A 27,808-nucleotide genomic window follows, 5' to 3' on the forward strand; every position below is an offset into this window, starting at 1 on the left:
GACCTTTGCCTAGTCCGCCAGGCGATCGGACGGAGAGATGGGCACAGGCAGGTGATGCTCCAGACCAAACCCCTGTGCCCCCGTCGAGCCCGAGCCCAACTGTCTCCGGCGGAGCGGGGCGCAGAGGCTGTTTGCGGAAACTCCCAAGGCCTCGTCCAGCAAGACCCAGCAGGGCTCTCGGGCGCCTTCTTCTTTTAGGACGCAAAACCAGGGCGGGAGGGAGTTCCACGCGTGAGATCTTCAGGTGCTGGATCGTTTCCGAGGGGAGCCGTGCTGGTCTGCAGCAGAACCCCTGGAGAGACTCGAGTCCAGGGCCAGGGGCACCGTCGAGATCCACAAGAGCTCCCGGGTAGGAGGTTTCTAGCCTCAACGTTCCCTTGAGCTGATTCCCCCCAAAATCTTGTGGGTCTCGAAGATTGCGCCCGGATTCGAATCCAGCCTCCTGGAGCTGACCCGCGTGTCTCCGTCCTACTGAAGCCCGCGCGCGTGTTGACTCGGAACTTCCAGCCCCGCTGCGGACTCGCCCCGGTCGTGAAGGGAACACTCCTCAAGCCGCGGATCGTGTCCTTCTTTAGCTCTTTCTCCTGCTGCTCAGCTTTCCTTACGCGCTCCTTCAAGCCGATTCTCTGGTGCTGGCTGATTTCACAGCTCCACCCTCACTCCCCCACCCACCCACAGTCAGGCGGTTGGGATTGCGCAGCCACACGCCTGCGTCGGCTCTAGGACGCGCACACCCTGCCGAAAGCAGCAGCAGCAGCAGCCCTTCCGCAGAAGCCAAGTGTTAAAACAGAACGGCGGGTCTCTCTCGTTGCCCTCCCGCCTCCAAGTCCAAAGCCTCCACGTCCAATTCCCTCTCGGCTCCTCCCCGGCGCAGAACCGAAAGGGCCCCATGTAGAGATCAGAACGTCTCTCCACAAACGCGGACCCGGAGTCGAAATTGCACCCTCAGCGGTTGAGAAAACCAGCGCCCTTCGAGTTGGCTTGAGCAGCAGACAGCTGGTGGCAATGAGAAGGCGGACAGAGGAAGAAGAAGAGATTGGATTCACCACCCAAAGGTGTCTCAGAGCGGTTTACAATCTCCTTTCCCCTCCCCACAACAGACACCCTGTGAGGTGGGTGGGGCTGAGAGAGCTCTTGACAGAAACGGCTTTTTTCAGTGACAGCTCCTATCGGAACTACGGCTTGCCCAAGGCCATCCAGCCAGCTGCAAGTGGAGGAGTGGGGAATCAAACCCGGTTCTCCCAGGTTAGAGTCCGCGCACTTAACCCACTACACCAAACTGGCAAGAGTCCAAGTAGCGCCTGAAGGACTAAAGACATTTGTGGCGGGGCAGGAGCGCTCCTATCCTGAGTCTACAGCTCACTACTTCTTCTTTGAGCACGTTGAGGAGCGACTCAGGACAGCTCCTGCCCCGCCACGAATGCTGTTAGTCCTTCAGGCGTTATTGAAAGGCGGAGAAATTAATTTTCCCTTCCTAGTCTCAGTGGCTACAACGGCCGTGGAGACGCATTTCATTCGCCTGGCCTGGGGGGGGGGGGTGTCCCCAGAGCACCCGCATCAAACTGTCAGAGCCAGAAGGGCAAAAGAGAAGGGCGGTACTCACCCCCATGGCTGCTGCGACTGCGAGCCAGCCAAGAGACGGCTCCGGGCTTCCTCCCCGGCCGAGTGTGCAGCGAGCTGAGCTTAGCACAACTAAAAGTACTTCACGAGAACCGCCGAGGTGGCACATTTTGAGGCACGCACTCATTTGGAGAAGCAGAAAGGGGAACATACCCCAGTATTACAAACTCTGCACTGTATATAACAATATAGCTTTTATCAGTATCCTCATAACAAGAGTTTTTAGTCGATATATATTTATTAGTAACGATTTTTTAAGTGCTTTTGGATTTAGGCGTCAATGTAGTTAGAATTTTTTAAAGCAAAGTGTTTTACTGTTTGGTATTTATACTCTGCTTGGTTTTGGTATTTTTGATGCAGTATTAAAATCTTTAATTAAATTTTTTTTAAAAAGAAGAAGAAGCAGAAAGGGGAGCCTCCCAGCTCAGGACACCACTGCCGAAAAACCCACTCCCCCCTCCTCTCTCGCTTCAGAGAAAACATGTCCCCCGTCTCCCACCTACACATTGTTGGGGAGAGAATCTCCGTCCCGGAATAAAGCTCTCTTTCGCTTTAGTGTGTGTGTGTGTTATCTGGGGAGTTTCTGAGACCAAACCCAGGTACAGCTTGGTTACCTCCCTGTGCCAAGGCTGAGCCAGCCTGGGCAAACATTTCTGGTATGTATTTACTTAGTAAAGGGGTGATGCTCCCTTGTTCCTCTTGCCAGCCCTGTAGCTTGCTATGCTTTCCAGATTTAACAGTAATATGAATCCTGACTGAGCAGGTCTGCCTCCTGCCAAAAGAGCTGCAGCAATACTGGATGAAGCAACAATCCTAGTCATGTTCTACCACTAACACTCTGCAGGCTCTGACAGATCAGGGAAGTTCTTAAAACCCCTTTGTTTTGTAACAGAGATGATATTTTACACTCGAATGTGCACTCTGTGTACACCGGTTTGGTGTAGTGGTTAAGTGTGCAAACTCTAATCTGGGAGAACCGGGTTTGATTCCCCACTCCTCCACTTACACCTGCTGGATGACCTTGGGCAAGCCATAGTTCTGTCAGAGCTATTCTTGAAAAAGAGCAGTTTCTGTTAATAGCTCTCTCAGCTCCACCCACCTCACAGGGTGTCTGTTGTGGGGAGGGGAAGGGAAAGAAGTTTGTAAGCCACTCTGAGACTCCCTTGGGTAGTGAAGGGCGGGGTATAAATCCAATCTCTCCTCTTCTTCTACTGTGCTGCCTGCCCTTCCTAGCTTCTCGTGAGTAAACCTTTACTTCTGTTGAAAATCCCAGAGGAATGTTTGGGAGCTAATCTGGTCCAGTTCCCTTTCTGGTTGGCACTGCAAGTCCCATCGTTGTCATCTGGAAGCTGGCGGTCAATTCTGAGACTCCTGGTTTTATTTTCTGATGAGTTAGGCCCATCACAGACAACCTTAGCTTCCACTGCAAAAGGCAGGGAGGTGTGGGGGGTGCAATCAGGCCCAGAGCGGAGCAGGACCAGGCCGTCTCCCCTCCCTAGGCCAAAACTGACTCTTTCAGTGCTTGAAAGGGTGCACAGAGGGAGGACAAGGTCACCTGGTCATAACCTCTGCAGCATTTTTAAATGGCCAAATCATTCTCTAAAGTGGTGTCATGAGCCCCCAGTCAGACCTTGTGGCTGCCACAATATCTAGTTTGGCTAATTTCTTTTGTAGGTATCTGGTGAGGACAGGAGCTGCGGTGAGTCAAATGGTTAAGATGCTGAACTGCAGGCTGGAAGGTCTGTAGTTCAGCAGTTCGAGACCCAAGTGCCGCATGACGGAGTGAGCTCCTGCCTACCTAGCAGTTGGAAAGCAAGAAACTGCAAGTAGATAAATAGGTACCGCTTCAGTGGGAAGGTCACAGCGTTCCGTGCACCTCGGCATCTAGTCATGCCGGCCACATGACCACGGACAGCGCTGGCTCATCGGCTTTGAAACGGAGATGAGCACCGGAACCCTAGAGTCGGATTTGACTGGCTTTCGAGCAAAGGAAACCTTTACCTTTACCTAGTGAGGACAGAAGAGAGGAGAGGAAAAGAAGGTAAGCCAGTTTGGCTCCCATGGGGGAAAAAGGTGGGACATAAATGAAGTAAAATAATCTAAATAAATAGGATACAAATTGTCCTACGCAATGTGTCTAACACATGTGCAATGCAGCCATGCTTCGCGCTGCATTTGTAACAGTAATACATGAATTATTGGGGGGCGGATAGTTACAAATAACCGGGTTTAAGTGCTGGGAAATGGAAAACTGCTGCAACAGATGAGTCCTCTTACACATTTCTAACTGTTTAAAAAAACAGGATGTAGCGGGTGGGAGTAAAGCCACTCATCTCTCTCACTTGTATCTCTCGCTTCCTCCAAAGAGCTCAGCTTGTAGAGCTTCCCCTCCTTTTTTTTTGTCCCCCACCAAACTTCTCTTGTGTAAGACTGAGAGTTAGTAAGGCCCTGTTCACACGGAGGATTTGTCATGTTAAAGATATGGATGATAGGCAGATTTTCCGGGCGTAATCACACCGCAACATCTGGGAAGTGTAGTGTACCCGTGGCTAACCCATGGCTTCTTGCCGAAGATACGGAGTAAAAAACTAGTACATATGATGTACTAGTTTCCAAAAAACACGGGGCAAGGGCGGGCGTCTGATCGCGTTTCCGCTGGAACCCCGTGGCATCTGCCACCTGCCCATGTCCCATCGCAAACCGGATGTTTGGGGTTTTTAAGTCTCCACAGGATGCGCACAAACACCCACCAGCACATGCGCACACTGTGGTGAGGGGAAAAAATTCCCATTTGCCATGGAAGCGGCAACTAGCGATTTCCAGTGTGATCGCACCACACCGCTTTTTTGTTGCGCTGCAGGATAGCCGTGCGATCGGCACCTTACTGCATAACCATGGGACCTCCACAGGACATGTGATCGGGCTGCCACGCGTTACTTTGCTCCGGGGCAAACACCCCCGCCTCACCCCCTCGTTTCCTGGCCCATGTGACCGGGGCCTAAATAGCGCAAAGTTATGATTGAATAGAAATTTCAGTTGAGGTCTCCTCCAGTTTGGGTCCAATACTCCACCCACCACACTAAGCTCTCACAATGGAGGGAAGTAAGCAATGGGTACCCCAGGGGTTCCCTTTGGGGACCAGGCCGACTGAACGGTTATCACTTACTGGAAGTGAGAGGTAAGCCACAGAGTGAGCTGATTTGAAAATGACATCAAATTATTCAGAATCATCAGGGGGGAAACAGAGTTTGTGGAATCACTGCCACAAAATGTGCTGATGGCCACTAGCTTAGGTGGTTTTTCAGAGGCGTCACTTAAATTCATCTGTGTTAGATCTATCAATGGCTGTTGGTTAGGTTACAGTGACTCTGTGGCATCTCTCTGTTCACCGTCAACATACCTCTGAGCGCCAATTGCTGGGGACCAACAATATGGGGTAGCTTCAACCCTCACTGCAGGAACATCTGGTTGGAACCAGTGAAGGAAACATGATGTTGGACTAGATGTGAACAATGTTTGATCAATAAGGGCTTTCCTTTCGTCTTAGAGCTACCTTGAAGATACCTATGACTGGTAAATAGCCCAACAAACTAGTATTGAGCATGCATGATTTATTTCTGATAAACGCAGACAGAGACCAATATTTACAGAAAGGCCTTCCTGCAAACAAAAGAGGAGCCCACATTACTTACACGATCAGTGGATTAGTTTTTCATTCTAGTACAAATGCCTGGGCAAGTTTGGCCAGTAAATGCTATTTCCTTTTCATTATGGGCAGTTGCTGGTTTGCGGGGTGGTGGTGGTGCTTGCATTGTTTTCTAATTCTGTAACCCTGGTCCTGTTGCATACTTTATTGAATGTTTGATGGTGTTTGGTGAATTTAAAAAAAATAATAATTCAAATCTGCTTTGAGTCTCAGCAAGGAGGCAATAAATCAATAAATAAAGGTTATGTCAGCTTGAACAAGGCATTATGACTGGAACATTTCTTCTTGCCCTATCTATGGCCCATCTCAAACTGCCTCTGTACTCTCTTTTAGTAACTGGTTGCGAATGGATTTTTCCTGTCATTTCAGAGGAGTTAGAAAGAAGCGCCGCCGCGGGGGTTGTTTTTTTTTTTTAACCCAAGTGTTCGCATGCTCTGTTGGGTGCTTGTGTGCATCCCATGGAGACTTGGGGGGGAAAAACTTTTCACGATGGGACATGGGCGGGCGCCGGATGCCACTGGAAACGTGATCAGATGCCCGCCCTTGCCCCGCAGTTTCCGGAAACTAATACCTCAGAGGTACTAGTTTTTTACCCCGCATCTTCGGCGGGAAGGCTCGGGTTCACTACGGGAGCGCTACGCTTCCCAGATGTGGCGGTGTGATCGCGCCCGGAAAATCCACCTATCTTCTGTCTCTGTAGCGTGGCTAATGCTCCGTGTGACCGCAGCCTTTGTTAGTCTGTTGCTGCAAAGCAGTAAGCCCAGTAGCACCTTTAAGACTAACAAACTTCCGTCTCTGTAGCATGGCTAATGCTCTGTGTGACCGCAGCCTTTGTTAGTCTGTTGCTGCAAAGCAGTAAGCCCAGTGGCACCTTTAAGACTAACAAACTTTATTGTAGCATAAGCTTTCAAGAAACACAGCTCTCTTCATCAGATGCATGGAAGATGAGAGCTGTTTCTCGAAAGCTTATGCTACAATAAAGTTAGTTAGTCTTAAAGGTGCCATTTCAGACAGACCCGTTTTAGTAAATGGCTACTAGCAGGATTTATTTACCTGTTCATACAAACCTGCTTGCATCAGGTTAGTGAAGCGTGGTTGAGCTGCTGTTGAGGGAAACTGCTTTTTTTCTGTTTTCTACCCCTTCATTGGGCTTCTGTATTGCTGTGTTGTGCTGTTTAAAATGTCCGTAGCACTTCCTACAATCCCACTTTTCCCTCATGCCCCTATTCATCCCGTGATCTTCTTCCGACTTTTATTTTAATGTTCTAACTTAACCACTATAGCAATCAACTTAGTATGTTTTAAAAATAGTCCGATGAAGATTGCACAGCAAAAAAGGGCATGTGTGGGGAAAACGGCACTGTTTGAAATGACCATAGCACTTCAGAGACTGCTCATTAACGGAAGGGAATTCACTGTATGAAACCCCCGTCTCTGTATTGCTTTAACTTGAAATTGGGCCAACAATGAATAATATCTGGCAATGTAAAAAGGGGCTACATATCACTTGGCTAAACAGCGCCCTCTATAGAGCCAGCTGAGAACGACCAGGCCTGCTTTCTTGGGACTATCGTTTCTCAGTTCTTTATGGTGAAGTTACCAATTAGGAGCTGGCTTGGAATAGCTGAGAAAAAAGAAAATAAGGTTAAACTGGACTGGACAACTGCCATTGAGTTTTTTTAAAAAAATGGATTGAAAGTTAGTCAGTGAAACTGTAAATAATGGATCTGCACACATCCATTGCCTACGGAGGTGTTTTTCAGGGGGGGGAATTAACACTGTCACGTATTCAAGTGTAATTTCACACACACACACACACACACACACACACACACACCCCCTTCCCCTGCTGCTTCTATTAGCCTTGGAAGGAGAGTGAAACACGCAGTATGTGCACTGTGGTTAGAATGTCAGACTAGGATGGGGGTCTCCAACGTGGTGCCTGTGAGTGCTGTGGCATCTGCAAACCCCTTTCCTGCTGCCCACCTAGTAGTTTTAGAAAGTGGGCATGGCCAGGTGGGGCTTTTTGAGTTTTTTTTTTAATGTTTATGGTATAATATTGACAGTGGCTGCCTGTAAAGCAAATAGCAGAGTGCAAACCTGTGCAAAAAGCAGAGTGATATTCTAAAAACCTGGTGGGACTTGATTCTGACTAAACATGACTGGGCTGTGTGGCTAAAACGCTTAATGCATCTAATTGGAACTTCTGTTGAAGTCATAAGATTATCCCTGGTTTAATATATTTTTGTATTCTGTGGAAACTGAGAATACCATCACTACATCAAATTTTGTTCATTTTTCAAAACCCATTTATGTTCTGTATCAAAATCTGGCAGAAACTTTCTCTTACAATACATATGTTCAAGGACCTCCCACGAGCACCAGCGGTGGTTGTGAAAAGTAACAGCCCAGGTTAAAAATGGCTGGGCCCATGAGAGAAGGAAGGCCTTGTGGAAAAGGAGCATCTTTCCCTTTTGCATGTGAAATGGATAACTGCCAGAGGAGGGCTTCAATACACACACTTTTGTATATACAAGAAAATATTTAAAACAATGTTAACTTTAAAAGATATCCCATTAAGCAGAGCTTCTGCCTGAAATGTTGAAGCGCTGCTGTCAAGAGTTCTGCATCACCTAACTCCCTGATGTTTTGTGATTGGCTCCACCTCCTGTGGCACCCATTTTGAGATTGCACCCACCATCCTCTGTCATAATCTCAAAGACAGCATCTCCTCTGGGCTTGATGAAACTTTCATCAAGCAAGACAATTCTCTCCTTACAAGTATTGAAGCAGGAATAAAACATTGCTTTTGTGACACCCTGTGGGAGATTTCTGACATGGACTTTAGTGATCTAGAATTACAGTCCATCTCTTCTTACAAACTTGGAAATCCAAAGCTTTAAAACAGATGGATTTCTAAGCAGGCCCTACCTGAGGCAGAAGACTCATAGAGAGAAAGGTTCTCCTCCAAGGTAGAGGCCTGTCTTGAGTGTGCAGAGTTAAAAGGAACAGGGCTCTGATACCTTTACCATTTATGAGGGATTTGGAGAGGTACCGCTTATCAGACATCAGTGATTAAGGTGTCTGCTGAAATTCCCACTTTATGTACAGTTATTAAATAGCACAGGCCTTCTTCTGCCAAGGCCCAGGCTTCCCAATTTCTTATTTACAAAGTTTATATCCCACCTTTTGGCTCAAGCAGACCATTACAAAAACCAATCATAAAAATCAGTTAAAATGAAATATAAAACACGTACAAACCCCAGCAATTCAGACACAGGGCAGGAAGATACCAGGTCATGGATAGAATGCCAAATGTGGCTTGCATGGCACAGAGGGATCTGTACTCCCCGGCAAACAGGGCAGACTAGGGGAAGGAAAGAGAGGCAGAGGCTCTCCTGCCCTGGCAACAGCTCAGCAGCTCTGCAAACTGGGGAGGCCCGAGGCAGAGGCTTTTCCCCTGCTCCCACCAAGAGTCATTGCAAACACACACGCAATCCAGACACAGGAGATGAGTGCCGAGATAAAATCAGCTCTCTCCAATGTGAATCCGCACCACGGAAAGTGTGGCTGGAATCTCTTTGAGCCTCACTTATATTCAAGGGCAGTGGCAGACAGAAAACGCACGAATTCTCCAGATCATGGGCAGAAGTCAAGGGTATGTTCTTGTGGTTGACAGAAATGGAACAGATGACTGAAGGGAGGTCTGCTCTGCTGCTCACCTCCTTTGCACATTTTAGGCATATTTCTCCCAGTCCTCTCTCCATAACAAAAGCCAGATAAACTGGAAGGAAAACTCTGAAGTTACCTTTAATGTGCCAAAATAAGGTAAACGAGGGGACGAGGTTAACTGGTTCCACCTGCTCCTCAGTTGTCCAGCTGGTTTAGTTCCAATTCTGTTGTGACAGGATGCGGCGAGGCTGTGCTCTGTTTTTCTGCACATTTCATCCCTTTAACTTTTATGTTATTCTATCTCTGTTATCTTGCTTATTTCATTCTAATTAATCTGCCCTTAGTTTGTTTTTATGTCTTATTGGTTGTACTCTGCTGTTTGTCCAAGTTAGCCTTGAGCTAGCCTTAACTATTAGTTTTCTACCATTTACCCTTATCTTTCCTCCCATTTTGTTTTGTTTTACAGATTCCTTTTTATATGCCTGCCTTTTAATCCATATTCACCACGGTGTCCTCCAAGCAATGCTGCACTAAAATCAAATTCACCCCTCTTTTTAATCCATGTTTTCCCCCCTATTCTGCACTAAAATCAAGTTCAACCTTCTTTTTACTCCAGGTTTCTCCCCCATTCTGCGTTACATTACCTCCCTTCAGTGGTCAGACCAGTTTCAGCCTGCTGTCGCCCCACAGGTTATTTGGATGCTGTTTTGCCATGGACTTAAATTGCCTCGACTCAAACACTGAGAAAATCCAGAGTGCCAGGCAAAAGTGGAAAGGACCACAGTGTCAAGATTTCCCCTTCCTTCCCCCTCCCTTCTCCCTCCTTTAGTTGGGTGGGGCAGGATCAGTGTAGGGCCTTGGTTTCATTCAGTTCCGTATTTGAAACAGTTGTTTCATCTTGGTTTTTTAGATTTGTTTTACCTGTAACTGTTTAACTCTTTTAAACTTTTGAACTGTTTTAATTGATCTTAACTAATAACCTATATGAAGGATTGTAAGGATTTTGATTGATTAGCTGAGGGCAACACTCTGCTTAGACTGCTTAAGCGGTCTGTGCACCTTGTGAGCTGTTTTGGCTAGCTGGAGTCTGGGGCTTCACCCTGCAGTCCTGTCTTAGAGGTGATTTATTGAGTGGTTAGGCTGCTATTAGTGGCTGAGTTGTAACGTGTATAACAGCACTCTATTTCTTCTACTCACTTTTACTCACCTCCCCCCTCCCAGTGTCGCTAATTACCCTGGGGAGTGAGGAGGAATAGCCTCCTGAGGAGGAGTGAATTAGCTCGGCCACTTTCAATTTGGAGTAGTTAGCTATATGTTGTGTGATAGGTGATTGAAACCACTGTGTTGAGTCACAGAGTTTTTATGGTAGATGTTTTAGATAAATAGATTATTTGATTCTTTGCTATATTTCATCCTTAGTATACCTTAGTGACATATTTTTGTTGTTTTTTCCTTTCTTTCTTTTGATAGATTTCAGTTGTAAGTGCCCTCTAGTCTAATGGGTCAAAACTAACATATCCATTTGGGGATACAGCAAACCCATATAGCAAACAAAGTAGGATGGATGCTTTCTTTACTCCCCAGCTGGTAACTAAGGTCCCTGCCACACGGCAGGAAAAAAACCCGGGCAAAGTGCGGCTTTTAAAAGCCGCACCAAAATACAGACGCCGCGGCGGGATCCCATGGATCCCCTGAGCTGCGGCGCTGTTGCTCCCCGGCACAATCAGATGCCGGGGAGGAAGCGACAGTCAGGAGGGGGAGGCTGCCGAACTGCGCATGTCTAAGCATGCACAGTTCGGCTAGGAGCCGGGGATGTGCCGGCGGAAGGACGTGCTGGCGATCCCACGGCCGGCCTTGGTGTGCCCTTTCCCGAAGAACCACCTAGGTAGGTGGTTTATTTTTGATGCGGGGTTTTGGGTGGAAGGGCTGGATCGGGAACGGGCGCGCCATGCTTCCCAGATGTTGCTGTGGGATCGTGCCCGTTTGCTGCACCCCCGATCCATCCCTCTCCTGGCCCAAAACCTCTCGTGTGACCGGGGCCTAAGTATAGATTCCAATGTTTAAATAACAGCCCTTAGTCCTTGACTCAATCTGTGAAGGAACCTCATCACTCAGTGGATGAGACGACAGGTATGAGACCAAAAAGGCAAAACTTTGATGCTGGCCCTAGCCCAGCTAAGTCCATATTAAATAACTGGCAGATCAGACTTTTCTTATACCTGATACTCTATAGAATATTTGTTTCAATGATACAATGAATTAGTAACAAGTTAGCCTGCCTACAATCTAAGAGAAATCTAGTTTCAACTATGGCCTTGCAAGGTAGAAAAGGTTCTAAGAGGGAGAAACACTTTGTTACCCAGCCAACTTAGTTGTCCAGCTGAATGCCGTAAGTGTAGCATTTTAGCAACAACAAAACACTAAACTGGTTGGTAGTAGACAAGCTCTCTGTGGTGTGTGATGTGCAATGGCCGTTTGTTTCCATCACCTGGTGCTGCATTCATTGTGTCAGACCCATCTTTCAATTGACTATCAGGGGTTCCAAAAGGTGAGCTAGACCTCCTGGAGAAGAGCAAGAGTCCAGTAGCAGCTTAAAGACTAACAAAATTTGTGGCAGGGTATGAGGCTTTTAGGGATGGGCACAAACCAGCTAATGAGCCAAAATTTGGCATAAACTTGGATCAGTTCAGCACCTTCCCTGAACGTTTACTGGCCCTTTGTTCAGTTCATCTGTTCCGGGCCATTTAAACAGTTGGTTTCACTTCCCCTGCTTTGAACAGGGGGAAGTGAAACAGACTGCTAAAATGGCTGCCAGCCATTGAACACTTCCTGGGCGATCCTCCCCAATTTTTCCCCTCACCATGGCAGGGAGAAAGGGGGAACCAAACTTGCCAGACCAGCTCGGTTCTGGTGGGGACCTTTTGGCTAAGTTCAAGGTTTGTCCTGAACCAAACCAGGTTTTTTAGGTTCGTGCCCATCTCTATGATCTTTCGCAAATCACTGCTTACTTCTTCAGATACAGCTAGAATGTGAGTCCATCTTTCTTGGAGAGTGATTTCAGATACCAAATGACAATGTCTCATGAAAGCTCATACCCTGCCACAAGTTTTGTTAGTCTTTAAGGTGCTACTGGACACTTGCTATTTTCTACTGCTACAGACAAACATGGCTACCCATCTTAATCTCCTGGAGAAGATGCAACTACTTGATAGCAATGACTGCTCACCCCTCTTTTTTCATCTGAACTGACAGCAGGGTTACCTTCTTTCTCACCCCAAATGGAAGTGCTCCCCATGGAGGTTTAGAAACTTTCCCTCCATTAGAATGACAACAAAACAAAGCAATATTCATATAATTTATTTTCCATGGCTAAAGTTCATTGACTGTCTCCCAGCATTATGTTTGTTGGACATCATTACTCCAGAAGAGTCGCCTGCCCCATGGAGCTAGGGAGAAACATACAAAGTCCCTAAACAGGGCATTCACAAATCTCTCAACAGTGAACCTCATTTGGCCCTACAGCTAGTGAAGGAATTGGGATGGAAGATGTGGAGAGCACACAGCCTTGTATTTCCATGTCTCTCTGGTTCCATGAAGGCTCTTAAAGCATAGCAGATCCTAACATAAGTGTTTGTGGCTAGTATAAAATCTCAACTGCATAGCTTTTGGCTTAGGCCCAAAAGTATAGGAGATGTATGAATGGTCTCTCACCTCACAGTCTCCACATGCAGGCTCCACTGGTACAGTCCAGGGGCAGCTTTACTACTTTCTGTAATCTAGTTTTAAAAATACCACCACCTGATCTTATGCATCAAGTTTCTTTCTATTTACTCACATGAACAAAGCCAAAGAGAGCATACTGTGAACAGACGGAGCTGACTAGAGGGGCTAGAGACTATTGTAAATAATTTTATTTAAGAACATAAGAGATGCCAATGTTGGATCAGGCCAAAGGCCCATCCAGTCCAACACTCTGTATCCCACAGTGGCCAGAAATACCAGTGCCATCAGGAGGTCCACCAGTGGGGCCAACTATTTATGTAAATACATACAAAATAGTATAAAAATATGAAAACAGTCACACATATAAAGCATCAGAAGTTAAATGGACATTTAGATTTTTTAAAAAATTATTTTAAAATTCATTTTTAAAAAGTTATTTATAAACATAAGGTCCAACTATTTTTAGATTAGAAAAAAAGTAATGGCACATACAAATCTGGACAACTTAAATTACTAAATAAAATTCTAAAGCAAAATTTGGATATAATTAAGGCCAGACAAATAAATACAATCACATTGTCATAATGCACAGCCCCACCACCCACGGAAGACGTCTGTCCAAGAAGAGTTACAAAGCCAACACTGGTTATTAGCAACTTTATACATTTCAAGCTAGTCTGACAGGAGAGAGATGTTGATGTATTGTTTTTATTGCTTTTTCTCTCAAACCCAAGCTGACTGAAAAAGCTACTCCTTTACAGACGACTCATGGAAAGATCCATATACACTTGTAAATGTTTTAGGTTTCTCTCAAGCAGCATGGACTGGTTTCCTGCATAGCCAGTGACGGATGTTGTCACAGTTTGTAGAACTGACCATATCATGACTCACGTACGCACACAAACCGGTACCTTTAACTTCAAACCTGCAACAGAATCAGCCCAGAGGTAAGTCAGGAGTCTTGTTCCATCACACATCAATACAGACAAAAAACCCTTGAATGATACAGTTGAGAGCCTTATTCCTCCATATTCCTTCCTTCTTCCTTCACACACTTTCTCACCTCTTCTGCTCCTCAAAAGCCCTCCCAAAATATCCAGCCATGGTTCATCAAATGCTTCTGACCACATCATTCGTAACAGCTGCCTGTTTGGGTTTTTTTTAACCTTTATTCCCTCTCCTTCTGGCCCTGAGACAATCCTATCAATGGTTCCAGTAATCCCATTCTGGGAAACCCATCCTGATTCATCTTGTATCAACTCTGACCATCAAAATAGTTCTGTCCTTCTTGATTCCCCCTCTTCCTTTAAAAAACAAAGTTGTTCTGTTCTTGGGCATGAACACTGAAAACGTGTGTCAAATATCCTATGCGTACAAATTGTTTACCCTCTTCCTCCTTAGAATGTATGCATGCGGACTCCCCCACTGCCTGGGGTTTAAGGAAAAATAGGCACAATTAATCCCCAACACACCCATTTTGTGAATTTTCCCACCAAATTATTCCCAATCCAGGTCTCACAGAAACTGACTGGCACAACACTGCCCTTTGCTGGTCTTCACCTGTTTCTCTCCGGCCACTCCTTTTCTGACTTCTGACCTCAAAAGTTTCTCACAGTTCCAGTTTCTTGTAGCCCCCTGAGCTGGTTCAGACAATATTCCACCTGGCTCACTCTCCTAATAACTACAGGGGTTACTCACATGACTAATGTGACATCGAAAGGAGGAGGGATTCCTGAGCAATTGTGCCTTCTTTTCCATGGGTAAGGACACTTGAAATATGTGGGGGGTTTTTGAACACTGGAGAACTGCCCTGAACATGCACCTTCTTCAGCAGTTACACCACTCACAGGAATGGCCCATTTTCATGAGCAATGAGCACAAGCTGCATTTATACTGGTCTGTCAAGGACAGTATTATCAACTCTGGCCCTGTTCATATGAGAGGTTTTGGGCCGGGAGAGGGACGGATCGGGGCCGCAGCAAATGGGCGCGATCCCACAGCAACATCTGGGAATCATGCTGCGCCCGTTCCCAATCCGCCCCTCCCGGCCAAAACCCGCACCAAAAAAGAACCGCCTACCTGGGTGGTTCATCCTGAAGGGCCGCGGCAAGTGCTGCCGTGGGATCGCCAGCGCATCCTTGCACCGGCGCATCCCCGGCTCCTGGCCGAACTGCGCATGTGTGAGCATGCGCAGTTTGCCAGCCTCCCCCTTCCCACCGTCGCTTTCTCCCCGGCATCTGATCGTGCCGGGGAGCGCCGCGCCACGGCTCAGGGGATCCATGGGATCCCACCCGGCGTCTCAACTTTGGTGCGGCTCAGAATTAGCCGCACTTCGCCCATCGCTTTTCCTGCCATGTGGCAGCAGCCCTCCAGGGTCTCAGGCAGAGGTCTGTCACAACACCTGATCCTTTTAAACTGGAGAGGCTGGGGATTGAACACTTGGGACCCTTTGCATGCCAGGCAGATGCTCTACCACTGAGTCACAGCCCCATCCTCTGGTTATTTGAAAGTGAGAGCGAGCAGTAGACTGCCTGCCATGGGGTTCTACCCTCCTTGCTCTGCATTCTCTGCCTGCCCCAATTTGTTCCACTACCATTCTGAAGCACATCACTTGCTCATTTCCTTCTAGCATCTGGTCTTTGTCTCAGCTTGAACATGCTAGTAAGCAGTGCTCTTCGTTCCTGTTTCCTTCTCTCACTGTTTGGTGCCCAGAAGTGTTAGATCATTCATCTCCCAGGTGTGCAAACTGGTTAACACAGGTCCCTTTCCCTTCATCAGAATGGGTATTAACCCCACTGCACAGAGCTCCTCCTCAAAATGTACTACCCGGGATATGTTTGACAGGGACAGAACCCCTCGTCCCCCCACTTCTGCTTGTGGGGAGGCAGCCAAGGCAATCCTCCCACACCTTGAGGAGCACTTTCAAACTGCAGCAGGGTTCTTAATACTCTCCGGGTTACGAAAGGGAATGAAAGAGCTGAGCATGTCTTCAGTACCCAACGCACCAGAAAATCATTGAGAGAAAGAGTATCGTGGAGATATGCAACAACTAGGATATGAAAAAGTCTTATGTCGGTCCCTACTTAAGTGAAATCACAATACCAAATGCCAGGGAGGGAAATGAAACACAAGCAGTGACAGCAGTGTCTCAACAAAGGTGTCCTGACAGTCTGCAACAACTCCCCTAAAATGTAACAGGATAGTAGGTAATGTGAGGGGAGATTAGAATAGTTTGTAAAGCAAGTGATTCATATTGTTTAAAAAGACACCTGCTCTTGGACATAGTCTTATGAGGGAGTTTTACTTGGGCTAGTTCCTGCAGAAACTATTGTTAGATCAACTAACCTAGTTTATCTCCAATATTGTTGACACAAAACTACCACATTTTCTCTCTCCTCTCAGCCTTTTAAGTGATCTGTGTGTTCCGTCTGGTGTTCGAGAAACATATGCTCAACTACTAGCTTTTGTATTTTCTATGCGATACTTCCCTCTTTTTACTTCTCCTTCCAGAATGTCGACAGTGCAACCTGACACCACCACCATTTTAAACGGTGTTATCTGCTCAGCCATTTTACAAGGAATATAAATGAGGCAAGGCCTCAAGATCATGGTCTGAAACATCTGTTTATTCCCACCTGCCTTTTTAAAATGTTCAGCCTCATGAACACTTCTGGAGAACTCAAAAGATTACATACAGGTTGTGTGTTACTTGGATGGTTCTGGATTTTGCTCTGGGCAACGCAGCTACCTGCAACCTCTTCCTAGCCTAAAGCAGTCATTTTAGACTTCCTGCTTTCCAGGAACAATTTTTTCATTGAATGCCTCCTGACAGCCCTCAGCAGCTGTTCATTTTAGCACCTAATCGGTTATGGTTGGAAAGTCGCCTGTCTGGTAAGCCTGCCCGCCACTGCAGATTCCAGGAAACCCAGGTGAACTTACAAGGGCTCCCCAGTTTGAAGGCCATTGATCTAAGAAAAGATTTCTACCTACAGACCATAATGAACCCAAGGCAGGGTCAATCATTAATTTCTTATGCATCTGAAAAAAAATGCAACTATTGTTCACTAGCATAAAGTTTCAGATATTTAAACATGCCAGAACCAAACTTGGCTGAGTTTTCTGCAACAAAAACATGCAGTAGTCCCGTTATTTCTATTTGGACTAATGTTCAAGAACTGATATGCAAGCAGGAAAAGTCTATCAGCATGCATAAAACACCAAAAAACTTCAAGTGAAATTTTGTGTGATTAACAAAAAATCCCTTTTAGAAAACCTATTTCTCTAAGCATACCCCAAATCTACTGACTTGTTCAGAAAATGACAACACTCACTGGGTAACGTCTGAACCATTTCGCCACTTCCAGGGCTCATCTTCTTTCTTCCTCTGAAGATCAATCCAGCACTCATGTCCCCCGCTATTTACTAAAGCCTTTAATTAAAAACAATCAGGTTTATTATCTTTCAAGATGCATTTATATGTTAATTATAATTATGCAGATTGCTGAAAAACTTTGCATTTTAAAATTTACTTCTATACAGCCTGTGTGACAGTATGTATTATCAATAAAATCTATCCCCTCAGCATTTAGCACTTTATTACCTGCAGTCAATTCTCTCTGCCGTTGCTGGCGCACAAAAGAATTTACTTATTCTCTAGGACATAATATAATTAGCCCGAGGAATTTATTGTTACAGGATACTATGAAGACCAGTGTTCAAATGTCTCTTCCCCAGTTTTGGATTATGCCAAACTCTGCACCAACTACTTTCTTAAAAGTCTTCTAGGGGAAGCCCCACAGTCACTTTTGCAGTTACAAAACCAAGAACTTTTAATTAGTGGCTCTGAATCAGAAATAAAAGGCCAGTGTCTTTGCCCCTAATGAAGCCAAGTGTGTTCCTGGCTAGCATAGCAGTACTCCAGCCATATCAATGGCTACTGAAGCATCTGAATTAGGGAAGGATGAACTCTATGAATGACTGGAGAAGAGATGCAATGGCCTGGAAAGAGGGGGGAAACACAGGGGTGTCTCTTCCCCTCCACACACATTTCTTCCAGGGATGTTTTCAGGTTTTCCATCGTAAAAATTGGGAAATTGTAGAGGAAAGAAAGAAAGAAAGAAAGAAAGAAAGAAAGAAAGAAAGAAAGAGAGAGAGAGAGAGAGAGAGAGAGAGAGAGAGAGAGAGAGAAAGAAAGAAAGGACATATACACAACATTGGCAGAGTGGAGGTGATTTATATGTGAATAATTTGGACAATGATTAATATGCTAGAATATGTTTAATAATAATGCATTATTAAAGAAATCAGTGTTTTCAATGTTATAAAGTTTAGCTACCCATTGTGACTGTATGGGAGAGCTTCTGACAGACTAATATACTTTCTTCTATTTACTAGAGAATTTGTTTTCTATTGTCCATTTCCCCCCTTACCTCCAGGGGTGTCAAACATACAACCCAAGGGACAGAACCAGCCTGTCCAGGTCTGTTATCTGGCCCATGAGCCAGGATGAAGAGGGTGGTGGCAGTGGTGGCAAGGGCAGAAAAAAGACCTGCGTAAAGTTGGCTGGCTGGAGGGTCCCCCCTTCCTCTCTCTCTCAGTTGGGCCTGGCTATGCATGTGGGGGGGGGATCACCTTCTCCTGTCAGAGGTGGGGGGGATCACCATCTCCCCATCAGTGCACATGTTTGCTGGGCCTCCCCCTTTGCTTCAGCAGCAGAAGCTGCCTCCTTCACCACTGCCCGCCCTCTCACTTTTTCTCCACTGCAATGCCAGAGAGGCAGCCCTTTGGAAAGAGGGGAAAAAGAAAGGAGGGAGAAAGTCATTACGTGTGAAGGTGGTGGTGGAGAGCTGCTGATAGGACCTGGCATGAGGGGAAGTGCAGGAATGGGAATGCCAGAGTGTATGGGGGTGGGTAATAAGGGACTGGAGGGAGGGGATCAGAAGGGAAGGGTTGAAGTGCATGCAATGGAGGGGCATGGTGGAAAATGCACTTGGGAAGTCATGGGAGGGGAGGAGAAATACAGCTGTTGGGGTGAGGGAAGGTGCTGAGTGTTTTGTTTGGGGAGTGGCATGCAAGAGCAGGGGTGTACTTGGAGGCTAAGATAAAACAGGAGTCTTGAGCTACCCTCAAAGAACTGAAGAGATTTTGTTGCATTGTTTTTATTTTCTAGGCATCTATACCTTGCTTTTCTCCCCAAATAGGGACACAAAAGAATTTACAAGTATCATTCTCCCCCTTTCATGTTTTTGTTCTCACCAAAAAAAACACCCTGATACAAAGTATGTTAAGATGAGAGAATGACTGGCCCAAAGTCACCCAGCAACTTCCATGGCAAAGGGGGGCTTATGAACCCGGGTCTCCCAGCTGTTAGTCCCCATGCTCAAACCTCAGCACCATGGGGTGTATGTGTGTGTCTTGGTGGAAGGTCAGGGCTCTAAGTGGGACTGAAGTGCTGGGAGAGGAGTGGTTCAGTGGGATCAGACTTGAGGTTTGGGGGAGAGGGGATTGGTGTGGATGAAGCACACAGGATGTTGGGGGGAAAGGGCTGATTTAGGAGTTCTGGTCATTGACACATGGCTGGTGAATCTGTGGTGGATTGAGGGCAATGGCTCCAGTTCTTTGGAGAGTTTATGTTATATGTGTATGTTGGCGGGAGGGGGAAGAAACCCTTCTTCACACACAAAAATGCTTCCAGGGTTGCAGAGAGAAAAAGTTGCTCATCTAGAGTAGTGGGGAAGTGTTTTCTCAAAGAGGGAAGAGGACCCCTGGGATTATTCCTGCAGAGAGGGGATTGACAGGCAAAGCTTCTCTAAAGTGGGAGGTGTACTCAAGGCAGATTACACATTGTGAGTCAGTACAGTCAACAAAATGGGACATTCACACTGCTCCCCACCTACCAACGAAAGGATACCACAAATCACAGATAGATGGAGGAGCAGTGTGATGCTGTATTGAATGGTAAGATTTCTGATGTCAGCATTAGATTTATCAGTTTTAGGGTCTGAATTACCCCCAATTTAAGGTTTTTGCTACATTCGGTTTAGGACAACGTACATCTGTGAACAGCTCTTTTTTGTAATTAATGTAAATAAATCAAAAGTAGAGTTTCATCTTAGATACACTCCTAAACAACATACTCAAGATTGTCATAGCACAGTTGTTGAGTCCAGATTGATGCAATAATTCAGAGCAAGAGGTGTCAGTTATCAAAGACTGTTAAATAAAAGAAATGCTGTAAGAGTGTTAATATTTTAAGCATGTTTATATTTTGGAAAAAAATAGTATCATTGATTGGGTCTGTCTGTGTTTTCTATAAACTTTATATCTCCAGTATCTGGCATTACATTTATGGCACACAAGGACCAGTTCGCCAAAGTGACATGTATGTCAGATCTGGCTCTTGTAACAAATGAGTTTGACACCTCTGGGATGGCAAACATTACAGGTACACATGCTGTGGTAGGCTGCAACAATCTGCAACTCTTTTGCAAGTACTGGGTATGCTTGCAATTTTTCTTTGAGAAAACAAAGATTTATACTAATTTCCATACATTTGCCAAACTACACAATTTTACATTATAAATGATGCATTTTGTGTTGTTCCGTTAAAGTTTAGGTTTGGTATGAAAGTACTGCATACATTTTAATCCCCCCACCCCCCAAAATGTCAATTTTTATCCAAAGAAGCCTTTTTCCTCCATGGCATCAAAATTTCTGGAGGGTTTATATCTATAGGTTGGAGTCTTGACTCTTTACAATGACAAGTACAAACCATCATTTTGGATTTAATCCAGACTCCCCACCCCTCAGTCACGCTTAGAGAAAGCACAGAAGACTGCAAATACAAAGGGATGTCCTTTTGTTCTTAACCACCACAAAGTTTTGTCCAGCAACCATGAACCACCACACATTTCCAGTCGCAAAACCTAAACAGCTTGGCTCTCTCACCCATTCTTGCTTAGAGTCAAGTGTCAACAAAGAAGCACCATAAGAAGAGCAGTTGGTCTGGCTGGAGTCCCAGTCCTGCTGCCCATGAGAGACAAAGTAACACGAAGTTTCCTTTTTAATCCAACCAAGCGGACAGCCATTCCACAGGTTCAGAGGAGCTTGCGATTGTGGTTTTTGTACTAAAAGAAGGAAACAAAAGGTGTTAAGATCCGCCACCATCTCCTGCTGCTGCTCTGAGGGGGTAACTACAGCATTTCTGAGGCTCATTTAGGCAGGGGAAGAAAGTAGAAAAGCTTTCTAAATTATTCGTTTAGGCTGGCTTCAGGATTTCTGCAAACCAGATTTCTGTCCTTTTGATCTTGGTGCAACACATGTTAGAGGGAGCTAATTTAAATGCTTAAAAGCCAGCAGATTATTCAGGAGCCCTTTTGTTTGTGGGCCATTTAATTTTGTTTCTAATTCCAAGGCCCAAGTAGCACAAGAAACTTTAAAAACATCAATGCATTTATAGTTTAACAGATACTGTCTGTTCTGTTATTCCAGGAAGACCTTTGCCTGGCGACACAAAGCACTGGTCCCCCTTCACGTCATCTGCAGATTTACAGTCTGAAAGGAGGGACAGTAGTAGTACTTGCAAATAGCAGTAGGATTGGACATATTCCATTAAACAGAATGGAAGAGAACAGAGATATGGTACTGCTCAGACTTCTTTCCTCCTATGCCCCATCCCTAGAAATATAAATAATAAGACCTCTGTTCTGTGCAAATATCTCGCAGAGCAAAATATAGACCTGGCTTGTGTGACCAAGACCTGGGTGCAGAAGGGTGAAACTGTCACCCTTAAGCAACTTGCCCCACCTGGGTTCTCGGTCCTGCAACAGTCCCAGATAATCAGGTGGGGGCGGGGGAGTGTCATTGCTCATCCGAGAATCATTTTCCTTTAGGGCGCTCCCTGCACCAAAAATTTCTGGTATTGAATGTGTCGGCCCGGCATGAGAGACCGAGGAGAGTTTGGCTATCTGGCTGGTGTACCGATTGCCTAATACATCAACAGATAACCCGGGTGGGCACTGGAGTACCCCAGGCTTTTCATCTTGGGAGACTTAAACGGCCATGTTGATGATGTGGCATCTTCTCAGGCCACGGACTTAGTGTCGTCCATGGAGTCATTGGGACTCTCCCAATTTATATCACCCCCCACACATCAAACAGGCCATACACTGGACTTGATTTTTGGGATGGGGATTAATGTGGAACTGGTGGCTGCTGAAGCTCTAAAGGTCTGACTCTACATGTCCGGCTGGGCATGCCAAATCCTCCCTGTTTAGGTGGCGAGTGCATTTATGCTCTCCTGTGGAGCCAAATGAACCCAGATCAGCTTCAGGCTGTTCTGTGGGATCCGATGCCCCCTGGGGAATCGTGCTGGTGCAGGATTGGTATTCCTGGCTCTCCAAAGCCATCAACAATATTCCCCCCCCCACGCACCCTCTTTGCCCTTGGACCAAAACTGCCCTGTGGTATACCTCGGAGCTTCGGAGGATGAAGCGAGAGCTGAGTCAGCTTAAGCGAGTGTGTCAGTGTACTCATGATGGAGTGGCAAGAACATCTTACAGATCATTTATGAAGGTCTGTGAGATGGCACTGAAGTCCACAAAGAGAGAGTTCTATGTGGCCTCCATTGCGTCAGTGAAGTCGCACCCAACCCAATTATTTATAACTATTCCGTCATTAACTTCTTTGTCACAAGGTAAACCAAACGCTAGTGAATTGGAGATAGGCTGTGAGGTTTTTGCGATATATTTTGCTGATAAAGTCTTCACTCCTCCAGGGCCTGCTGACCACCATTAATAGAGTAAAGGAACTGGAAGTCCCTTGTCCGTCTTCAGGTCCTATTTATTTATTTATTTATTACTTATTCAAATTTATACCCCGCCCTCCCCGCAAGCGGGCTCATATATTGGATCACTTCAGCCAGCTCTCTCAGGAAGATGTCGACAAGGTCCTGGCAGCTGTGAGACCAGCCACTTGCCTTCTTGACCCATGTCCATCCTGGCTGGTCAAGGCCTGTGGGGATACTATTTGGGTCTCCTGGGAGATGTCATTAATCTGTACCTCTCATCATGGACTTTCCCAGTGGGGTTAAAGGAGGCAGTAGTTTGTCCGCTCTTGAAGAAACCAACTTTGGACCCAATGGTCCTAGCCAACTACCGCTCAGTTTCAAATTTACTGTTTCTGGGTAAGGTAGTTGAGAGGACGGTGGTCAAGCAGCTCCAGGTTTTCTTGGATGACACATCTGTCCTCGACCCCTTCCAGTCCGGTTTCTGCCCTGGTCTTGGGATGGAGACAATGTTGGTCGCCCTTACAGATGACCTCCAGAGGCACCTGAATTGGGGAAGGTCTGTGCTGCTGCTGCTATTAGATATAACAGCAGTGTTCAATATAGTTGACTATGATCTTATGACCCACTGCCTCACCAACAGTGGGATTCAGAGGACTATCCTTCAATGGTTTTCCTCCTTTCTCTGATCAGGGACAGAGAGTGGAGCTTGGCGAGAGGATCTCCCTGCAACACCCACTTGAGTGTGGTGTGCCTCAGGGGGCGATCCTCTTGCCAATGTTGTTCAGCATCTACATGCGCCCCCTCGTCCAGTTGGCCTGAGGGTTTGGGATGTCACCAATATGTGGATGACACCCAACTCTGTTATTGGACAGTTGCCCGGACTCCACCTCAGAGAATCTGACCAGGGTGTTGGAGGCCATGGCTGGTTGGTTGCGGCAGAGTTGGTTGAAACCTAATCCAATGAAGACAGAGGTCCTCTACTGAGTTGGGGGGGGGGGGTTGAGGCGGGGATCGGGCTGTCCACCCTGGATGGTGTGCCACTTGTGCCAGCCCAGAAGGTGAGGAGCCTGGGAGTGATCCTGGATACTTCACTTTCCATGGAGGCGCAGGTCACTGAAGTTGCCAGGTCTACCATTTTCTGTCTTTGGCAGATCAGAAAATGGCCCCCACCTCTCCACCCAGGACTTGGCTACAGTGACCCATGCAATGGTAGCTTCCCAGCTTGATAACTGTAACTTGCTTTACACAGGCTTGTCCTTGAGTTTGATCCAGAAATGCCAGGTAGTGCAGAATGCAGCGGCATGCCTGCTGACAGCATCACTTGTGCGGCCATGCATCCAGCTGGTATTTGTGCCGCTTGCACTGACTACCAATTGAGTACTGATCTATTTCAAGGTGCTGGTATTAGCCATTAAAACCTTACGATGCCTGGGACCGACATATCTGAAGGACTGCCTTTCCCATATGTGCCCTGAAGAGCCTTGTGCTCACTGGATCAGCACCTACTGGTTATCCCCAGCGCAAAGGATGTCTGCCTAGTCCCGACCAGGGCCAGGGCTTTTTCTGTCCTGACGCTGGTTGGGTGGAATCAGCTCCCACTGGAGATCAGGGCCTTGCGGGACCTTTTATTGTTCCACAGAGCCTGTAAAATGGGCCTGTTCCGCCAGGTCTTCGGGTGAGGTGGTGGGCATCCATCTTAGTTGGCCCCCCTGCTTTAGTTCCCAATCTACTGAAATGTTCTGATTATATATAGCCTTAACAGTCTTATGTAAATGGCTGCTACCTCTGAATTTTACTGTTTTAATTATTTTAACGTAATGTAATTTTATTGAAATGAGTCTTTGACTCTGTTTGTTGCGATCTGCCCTGAGCCTGCTTGGGGAGGGTGGAATAAAAAGCCGAAAAATAAAATAATAATAATAATACAATGGAGGAATGAGGATGCAATGAAAAAGCAGGAACAGACTTGCAACAAGAGATTTAGTAGAAACTTTAGAAAAGTGTTTATCAATGCATTTAGGTCCAGATAAGAAACAGATTAAAAAAGCAACAACACAGCATCATGCAAGATAAATAATAGCAGAAGGCGATTAAGAACTCACCAGCCTGAATGATATTGCCAATGACTGAGCCCAGGAGCAACAAAAGTAATACAGTTATGATAATGATACTTTTCTTCTTGAACTTTTGACAAGCTTTAAAAAGAAAAGAAAAGAGAAAGGTATTTAAAAGCCAGAGATACATTTTCCCACCCAAGCCCCCAGGCTCTGCTATTGGCTGTCCTGAGGTTTGGGGTGAACAAGCTGTGACTGAATCCAGATGACTGAAGCCTTGGCAATGATTGGTTGGCCAACAAAAGCATGGGGCACTTTTAGAAACAGCCCTGCTAAAGAAAAAGCAAGTAGCAGGTTGGCACTGTTTCCAAGCAGGGAGACTCTCCTCAGCTTCTGTGACTCTCTCAAGTCTGCCTCAGATCCGAAGTCAGGAAAACTGGAGAATCTTGAAGGGCAGCCACTTCCCTGCTCGTCACTGTTGTGTTATGGGGACAGGGAAAGTGACTGCTGCAGCTGGAAGATCTTTGCAAAGCTATAAGACTAGGAAGCTTCCCAAACATCACTCAGTTGTGCTCAACGAATGCCCCCCCCCCAGCCTTCCTGGATGAACCCCCAGGGCCCTGGGACCTTAACAATGGCCATCTGGGAGCCTCAAGGGACAAAAAGGCAGACTTAAAATTGAAAGTACAGGTGCAGGAGTTTGTGTCCCAAGATGCAGAAGAACATCTCAGGGAAAATTTATAATGTTTGACTTTCAACACATCTAATACAGGCTACACAAATCTGTTTTCTCAACGATGAAATTTCACAAACGTTGCCACCTCCCACAGGGGAACTGGGGAGGGGGCTCTGATCCCGATTGGGATCCAGGAGTCTGGATCAGCACTCAAGTCCTCTGTTCCCCTTCTGCCTGATCTTAGGATGGAAGGGAGATGGAGCTGCAGGAGGTGGAGTTCAAATCCCTTTGGGGGCACACAGGAATTACAGTGGCCCATGTTTTAATAGCAGAACTGAACACTACTCCATTTTGATGTTTCTACTAATTAATGATCCATAATGAGTTGGATCTTAGGAACCAAGAGTGGAAGACACCCGCAGACTTTATCACACTCCCCTTCCTCAGTAGTTCTTTTGAAGCACCCCTCCCCCAAGTAATGCCCATGTTTGGGGGACCCACAGGGACCGAAAGCCATGGAGGATCAGAAGCTCTCATCAACACGTCTCCCTCTTGCACCAGCAGAAATATCATTGACGGGAACTGTGGTGATTCTGCCCCCCCCCCCCCTGCAGCCCTCTGTTCTGCATGGCTTTTTGCTCATCTAGGTTCTCTGACTTCGCTGCCTTTTTGGAGGCACCAAGCGGAGTATGGAAGATTTTGTGAGCTATTCAGATTATTCTAAGCCAATGTTCTGCTTGTGCCAAGGACAGCCAATCCTGAATTCAGGAACTTGAGTGGGACGGTGTTCTTTGAAATCTAGTTGGACTGTTTCTTCATTATACCTTAGGCAGAACAGTACGGCAAAGCTAAGTGAAACAGAATAAAGACCTGTGCAACCTTCCCCTGCCCCCCGCTTCTCCCAAGCAGTTGCTAGCCTTACCACATATGGAACCCTAAGGAATATGTTTACATTAAACAAAACAGGAGACACTTGGCTTTAAAACAATAAGTCTCAAATGCTGTAAGGAAGAAGTGTCACATTTGTCAAGATGTTCCCACTATACCTGACTGCCCCATGGTAGTATGTAAATGCTACCAATATTAACTGTGGAAAGAAATGTAAGCTACCAGTAATGAAGTTCTTAGAATTACACAACTGCACCCTAGTGCTCACCAAGTACAACTTCATGGGGTTTACCAAACAGTCAAGATTTCCTTTTGTTTTTGCCTGGAGTCTTTGGCTCCCCTCCATGGAAAGGCCAGTACCTCAACCTCAGTTGTGTCCTCAGCAAAGCAAGTTAAACTTACCACCCTGTCCTTTTGCATCCAAATGTTCATCAGGCTTGTCTGGCCCATTTTCTAGGGTACCACCATTCATAAGAGTTATCGTGACATCTGGTTCACCTTCAGTATGGTTATTATGCTCCATAAGCGCCACAGCCATCCTTTAAAGCGATACCTGCATTATAAATGGTTGAAAACATTTTCATTTCTACATTATTCATAGGGGCTTGATGCCCAACATTACTGAAGTCATTATATTTTGCACAGACTTTAGATGTTTGTTGACTTTTTCACAATATCAGTTTTAAAACATCTTATATTTTTAATTACTGTAAAGAAACACATGAAGCCTACTGAGGATATTTGCCCTGCCATGTAAACCACTGAAAAGTAAAGCAATATTCCTGCCACATTAACAATTTCACAAACCTCCCTGCTTGCATGGCAGCACTGGGATTGCTCCTTTTCAAAGCTGTTTGTATGAATCCTGCAAGCAGAAACAATTTGCACAAGATCATCTGCTCTGCTTCTGTCAGCTGTCATGGTGTGGATTTTCACCTCATTGAATGGGGAAGGGTGACTTCACATGCGCTGGCTGATCCCAGTTTACATTGTTCAGCTGAGCAGTTAATTGCAGGAATCTTTTTCTGACAACTGGAACAGACTCCAAAGTAATTCCCAAATTCTTATCTTTTGGGATCTTGCAGTTCATTTTAATCATATAAAACCCCTAAGAACACAGAATTTCAAAATACTAACCACTGAAAAGATATTACTTTAGTAATTTCTGGAAAAATCAGATTTTGTGGTACATGCTCAAAATCATCCACATTGAAAGCTTTCTGGTGTGCATTTCAGTGAATGCATGCAAACTGAAAGTCAACATGTCCTCAAACTGGGGTTGCAGTTATAATCTCACCTTGGAAGAGCTCTCCTAGGTCTATTTTTCACTAAGGCTGAATACACACATGCATAATGGTAGTTTCATGAAAACCAGATTGGACATTTATGCCTTGGAACACGGAGGGGCTTAAACCCCAAACCCCAGAATTCCTGTGAAGGGTAATCTTCACTACTTAGAACCAAATCATATACAAAAATAAGTTCTGCGTTCCAAACTTCACTGTCGATAAAGCTGAATCCAGCCACCTAAAGCATATCACATCCAAATGCATGTTAGCCCTTCTGCATCTCTCATCTTCCTACAGATTTTGAAAGACAGGGAGAACACCAGACCAACCTAAGGAGGCCTTGGGATTTCATCATTCCTGGCTCTCTGCCCCACAGCCAGGAAGCAAGACTCC

General features: G+C 45.9%; 1 protein-coding gene across 1 annotated transcript in view; it reads right to left on the reverse strand.

Moving 5' to 3' along the window:
• Positions 1-12,992: 12,992 nt before the first annotated feature.
• The window catches only part of LOC107117336 (C-type lectin domain family 2 member B-like), a 63,458-nt gene continuing 48,642 nt past the window's right edge, over positions 12,993-27,808 (reverse strand). Inside the window, exons 3-7 of the mRNA XM_015419431.1 lie at positions 26,529-26,679; positions 24,611-24,703; positions 20,669-20,847; positions 17,053-17,150; positions 12,993-13,646 (exon numbers count right to left, since the gene is read on the reverse strand). Coding sequence (XP_015274917.1) covers positions 13,532-13,646; positions 17,053-17,150; positions 20,669-20,847; positions 24,611-24,703; positions 26,529-26,664 — 621 coding nt within the window. The 5' untranslated portion in view covers positions 26,665-26,679 and the 3' untranslated portion in view covers positions 12,993-13,531. The remainder of the gene's footprint in view (positions 13,647-17,052; positions 17,151-20,668; positions 20,848-24,610; positions 24,704-26,528; positions 26,680-27,808) is intronic.

This window comes from Gekko japonicus, unplaced genomic scaffold (assembly GCF_001447785.1).
Source record: "Gekko japonicus isolate JY-2015 unplaced genomic scaffold, Gekko_japonicus_V1.1 scaffold554, whole genome shotgun sequence".
Lineage (NCBI taxonomy): Eukaryota > Metazoa > Chordata > Lepidosauria > Squamata > Gekkonidae > Gekko > Gekko japonicus.